The sequence below is a fragment of the Triticum dicoccoides genome, chromosome 4A (genome assembly GCF_002162155.2).
Source record: "Triticum dicoccoides isolate Atlit2015 ecotype Zavitan chromosome 4A, WEW_v2.0, whole genome shotgun sequence".
In the NCBI taxonomy this organism is placed as follows: domain Eukaryota; kingdom Viridiplantae; phylum Streptophyta; class Magnoliopsida; order Poales; family Poaceae; genus Triticum; species Triticum dicoccoides.
In genome coordinates this window covers 26,136,084-26,141,936 of record NC_041386.1, presented here as the reverse complement: position 1 = coordinate 26,141,936, position 5,853 = coordinate 26,136,084, and the positions used below count along the sequence as shown (strand labels likewise).

Here is a 5,853-nt window from a genome sequence, read left to right as displayed (position 1 = left end):
GGGAGGGGGGGACTGGGGGTTCCCGCAGAAGGAAAAGTGGCGCGTGGGACACCACTGTCAGGCGAGAAACGGCTTTACCCCACCCAGATTCCACCCGCGCGCCGCAGAACACCACTTCCCCTTTCGCCGCCATGCCGATCCCGAGGCCGCCCACCCGCCGACAGTCGCTGCTCCGCCGCTAGAAAGGTCGTTTCCCCACCGGAAAGAGGGAGTTTCACCACTACAGCCTTCGTCCCGCTCCTGGCGAGCTTTCCAGGGCTCTGACGATGCAGGCGGGGATACCGGCGGCTGCCCACCCATCACGCCCGTCAGGTATTCAGCGATTTGCCTGTTCGGCAATGGACTCCGACGAGGAGGAGGCGTTCGTGACTCTGATGGAGGACGAAGCTGAGGCCGACACCGACGACGAATAGCACCTCATGATCCTCGCCGCTCTGGTTGGCCTGTTCGCCAACAATGCCACCTCGCCGCAAGAGCAAGCCGAGGCATCGAATGAAAGGCTACTGCTTGCTCTATGCCGATTACTTCACTAACGCTCTACTGCAGGGCAAGAAAGTGTTTCGGCGCCGTTATCGGATGAGCCGGAAGCTCTTCCTCGGGATTGTGAATGTCATCTGGGAGTTTGACAACTATTTCATTTGCAAGAAGGATTGCACCGACACAGTAGGATTCTCCTCACTCCAGAAGTGCACGGCTGCTATGAGGATGCTTGCATACGGAGCTCCCGGTGATATCCAGGAAGACTATGGACACATGGTCGAGTCCACCACCATTGATTGTTTGTACAAGTTCTGCGGGGCAGTGGTGGCGGTGTTTGGACCACAATACTTGCGATCACCCAATGTTGAAGACACTGCTTGGATCCTAGCACAAAATGCAGCAAGAGGATTTCCTGGGATGCTTGGAAGCATCGACTGCATGCATTGGGCATGGAAAAACTGTCCATTTACTTGGCAGGGCATGTACAAAGACATGAAAGGAGCTTGCAGTGTGGTACTTGAGGAAATGGCCACACAGGACCTCTGGATTTGGCACTCCTTTGGTATGACAGGAACTCACAATGATATCAACGTACTACAATGCTCGAATGTCTTTGTCAAGCTTGTTGAAGGTCATGCTTCTCCGATGAACTTCGAGGTCAATGAGCGCCACTACAACAAGGGATACTACCTAACAGATGGCATCTATCTGAGATGGTCCATTGTGAAGACTATCTCAAACCCTGTGCCAAGAGGCAGGAACTCCTATTTTGCCAAGTGTCAGGAGGCTTGCTAGAAGGATGTCGAGCGGGTATTTGATGTGATCCAATCTCGATTTGCTATTGTCCGATACCCCGCTCTGACCTGGTCGAAATCTCAAATGTGGGAGGTGATCAACTGTTGTGTCATCTTGCACAATATGATCATTGAGAGCGAGCAGCAAGCCCCAGTGTTTGACACTGAACCATATTTCGGTCAGGGTCCTCTTGCAACTGTTGATCACTAGGTACCTGCATCATGGGTTGCCTTCCTCAATATGCGTCAGGAGATCCGAAACCCACATGTGCATCGAGAACTGCAGCACGATCTGATGGAGCACCTATGGAGGCTCAAGGGCAACGCCTAGTTCGATGTGTTTGAATTATGAGTTTGCTTCGTTGAACTATTTGATTTGTATTGATTTCTACGATGAACTATGGCCAACACCCATGCTTTTGTGCCCTCAGCCTTCTTGGGCATGATGTAGATGGAGAACACCAGCGTCAACGAGGCCGTGTCAGGCAGAGCGAGGACGGCCTGTTCCCGCCGGACCTGGGGACGAAGAACCCGACGCGCGCAGCCGAAGAAGCATGGAGTCATGCTGGAGCCTGGGGGTGAAGTAGGCGCCCACGACAGGAGGCCGCCGTCCGGGCTGACGACCCTGTCGCCATGCCGGTGCAGCGTACTAACTGCTGAGGCGGCAAGCAACAAACAAGCACGAAGGAGACCTCAACGGTAGGGCCAGTGCTGGTCGAAGTCACGGCATTGGCAGCGTATTTGCAACTGAAGATGTATGCCGTGTCAAAGAACACCGAGCTGTTGGTGCGGCCCCATGGGTCTGATGGAACCGCTGGTTGGTTACGAATCCGCAACCATGCGAGTAGGGTCCGGATCAAAGTCCCACAGTACCCTCTCAAACTTGCAAAAATACAAAGACACCCATTTCCCCAGAAACATGTAGTAACATAGTATAAGTTGCAGTCTAAGAATACCAACCGTGTCGTAGTCTGACCTCAACTGCCGTAAACATAACAAATAACAATCAAAACAATGTTGCCAAGTAGTAACAAGAACCTAGGACATGAATCAATATAGGGTGAACCCAAAGAACTGCCCAACTAAAAGAGCTAACCCCAAGCATACAGCTACAAGGGAAGCAGCCCAGGTCAGCTTCTCCGTTATCTTAGGTATCCTATCCTTTAGAGCCTCACTACAAGAACCTACAAAAGCAGTGTAGCTACCCATCGAAAATACAGTCCCGACCAAGAACATACCGAGGTAGGCCGCGCCGGCAAAGCGTGACGGCAGAGCAAGAGCGGGCAAGACCATCAGCAGCGCATCTGGCTGGAGGCCATGGATGACTCCGGTGGCAAATGTTGTGAAGCCAACTTTCTTCTTCCTGGGAGCAACAGCAGGGGCCTGTTGCAAGGGCTCACTGCCATTCATGTCTACACCCTCCAGAATTAGCCCCGACTCTTGGACCTCTGAAGCTTCCCGGATGCCCGTCGCGCCTATCATAAGAAGGGTCAGACCTACAACTCTTGTTCCCCATATACGGAGAACCTCAATGTGCAAACGATCCTTGAGTAGCAAGAAGAGCAGGCCAAAAATTATTTGTCCAGCATCATGACCACAGCCCCAAAGGGCACCGACTAGTCCACTCTCCAGTCTTGATCTCCCAATTGATAGTGGTGCCAATGCGACAAGATGGTCAGGCCCGGATAAGGTATGTAAGCAGCCCGCGAAGAAACCAGCCCAGCCGCTGCTCAATAACTCTGCTGAGAGGAGTCCACCAGATTTGATTACTGGTTGCGCCGATGCATAGGCAGGATGGGGAATGCTAGAGTGCAAGGCACTTGCAGTAAGTGTCATAAGCAGGACAAGGGCAGCAGTAGAAGCCTGTGGAACAGAAAATATCGGTTAAATCAGAAAACAAGTGCCAAAGAATCACCAAGAAAATTAATAAGAATGGCATAAGCTGTTATGGAATAGATGCCACAGTTTTCATGCATAAACACAACAAAATAGAGCAGAAAGCAAGAAGATCGTAATAGTTAATTAATTTCAGATGATGAAGCGTGTATTCAGATTTAGGGCCACAAAATCATACAGTACGACAAAATACTATACCATAACTTACGTAGAATCTCAAATCTGCACATAAGCCCTGGCCCACTTCATATATGAATGCTTCATACTTCCATTCTAAAATTAAAATTTGTTTCATCTAGCAATAGTCAAGACCATGTGCGATTCTGTACCTTAAGGTCTTAAGGTAAAATATTACTGTGTTTTCTTTTCATGGGCATAAAAAAGAGATTCTTAGTACCAAAGTGCATGCTAGTGCCAAGAAACAGTTATTAATTGACTAGAAATGGTTGAAGGCCATAATTGTCGAAAGGTCGCCTGAAGTTGATGAGATGATGATATGCCATAATGTACTCATTATTTACAAGTTTATTCATCGTTGTTGTGGTAACAGGCTTGATCTCTACTAAGAAACACTTTGTTTTAGATGGCTATCTTACATTTTGAGTTGTCTTAGGGTGAGCAGGCTTTTTGGGCGAGTATGGTACCTGTGGAAACTACTAGATTCTATGTACAGTTGTACACTGCCTTGATTTTATTAATATGTTTCAGAAAAACTCGCAACTATCATCCTAAAAACTTGCAAAGTAACTAGTTCACATGATTAAGGGTTTAATGTCTTCAGAAAATAAATTGCCAAGAGAACATTCATAGTGAATTTTGAATATAATAACTAAAGCTAACATCGGTTAACAACTGTCCAAGATATTCAGTGGGACTAATCATTCTAAGCAGATGTGCCGTTTTAGAAGCTTACTAGCTTAGTATTTGCAACATCATGGTTCACAGGTTCGGTGAAGTGCTGCAACACTGTCCTTATAATAATAAGCTGCAGTTCACATGATTCTAGACGAAAATTCTTGTTGTGTCGTGTCATATACATGTTTCACAGATATGACTCTAGTTGTTATTTCATTTCTTTCAGACGCATCACCTTTAACACAATTCACATTAAAATCCACAAGACAATTCCTCCGGTTTAACACAACTAAGATTGTTTCCTGTGCAATGCCTCTGTCTTCCTAGGTGTAAACTGCAAATTAAAGGCCAGCTGACACATCATGTTTTCAACTAAAGAGGCCAAGCGACAACACGAAGAGAATTTCAACTTGTCACCGAGCACACAGTTTCGTTTCCTCCTCCATCTATATAGGATCTAAATATATAATCGAACCTAGACAGAAATAAGCTTGTGTGGAAGAAGCCAGGCCAAGACGGCAAGCTATTCCATGGAAAAGGGGAGATTGCCTCTCCTCCGCATGCGCATTAAATACTCCAAGCTGTCAGGATCTGAGGAGTAGAATTCCGGCAATTTCGTGGCTATTTCTTGTAGAATTTTCGTGTATAGGCCACTAGTTAGGACTAAATTCCGCTACAGCGGAGCTGGGGAACCATCTTAGCAATCCTGTAACCCCGAGAACTGAATATCTCTATCTGGATAAGAGAACAGAAATTTGAAATTTCTTCTCACCTTGGGGAGCAGGCTCCCGAGCAGCTTCCACGGAGGCCCAGCTGCCGCCGCCGCAGCCACCTCCTCCACGGGCGCCGGGGCCGAAGCACCGTCATGCCGCGCCGCAGCGGCGACCGCGGCACCTAGGCGCGGCGGCTGCGCGCACAGCCGGGTCCACGGCGCGGCGCTCCCAGCACCCGCGGAGGCGGAGGCGGCGCGGCGGGTGGTGAGGAAGGGGGATCTGCCGGGCAGGTGGATCCGGGGCTGGGCCGGGGAGACCGCCGTCCTGGAGATGAGCCGCTCCATGGCGCCGTGGGGAGGGGGAGGAGGAGCAGAGGAGAGTCCAAGGGGGTGGAGAGAGATCGTGCCTGCCAACTTTCGGGACGGGGAGGTTGGGGCCTGCGTGCGGAAGTACGGGCTGGTTGGTTGGTTGCTCGCAGCGCAGCGCAGCACGGCACGGCACGGCGAGGCGGCTGCGTCGCCTTAGAGTGTGCACGGGGTGGTTGGGGGCGGGCTGGGTCGCGGGGAGGGGAGGTGGTGGTGGTGGTGGTGGTACGACGCGCACGTTCCCTCTTGTTAGTCGCCCGTGGCAAGCTTGCCACGATATGCCGTAGTGCTAGGGTTTTTTATGGGGGAAATGTCAAACATAATGGTCAAGATTTCCAGCCGGCTATCCTATCCTATTCATATCCTGCCTACTAAAACCATTTAGTAGTATTCAAACCAATAGTAATAACATGACATAAAAATTATACAATTGAAAATCTCTTTCGAATGTGGATTTGATGGCACGATTGTGGTGACACATATAACGTCCCAGCATCCGTCGGGATGCCCTGCGGAGGATCTTCTAGGTAACAGATCTGGAGCTGGCAAAGGACGAGGACGGGTCGACTGGCTGAGATTGGGAGGGCTAGAGGTTTGGCGTTGTTCGACGCTGTGACTCGTCTTTGAATTATTAGGAGTAGTCTCCTTTTAATAACCACATGGTTTTGGTACTCGAAAAGAAAAAACCGTATGTTATATGGCATTTAAAGGCGGTCGTATCTTTCTTAGGTGAAAACCACCTCTGTTGGC

The 5,853-nt window shown here is 49.6% G+C and overlaps 1 protein-coding gene across 1 annotated transcript; it reads right to left on the bottom strand.

The window, feature by feature from the left end:
- Window positions 1-2,180: 2,180 nt before the first annotated feature.
- On the bottom strand, window positions 2,181-5,294 carry LOC119284722. The gene is made up of 2 exons (XM_037563884.1): window positions 4,798-5,294; window positions 2,181-3,137 (listed from the first exon to the last, which is right to left on the bottom strand). The coding sequence occupies exons 1-2, from the start codon at window positions 5,080-5,082 to the stop codon at window positions 2,325-2,327; spliced, it is 1,098 nt and encodes a 365-aa protein (XP_037419781.1). The 5' UTR covers window positions 5,083-5,294; the 3' UTR covers window positions 2,181-2,324.
- Window positions 5,295-5,853: the final 559 nt, after the last annotated feature.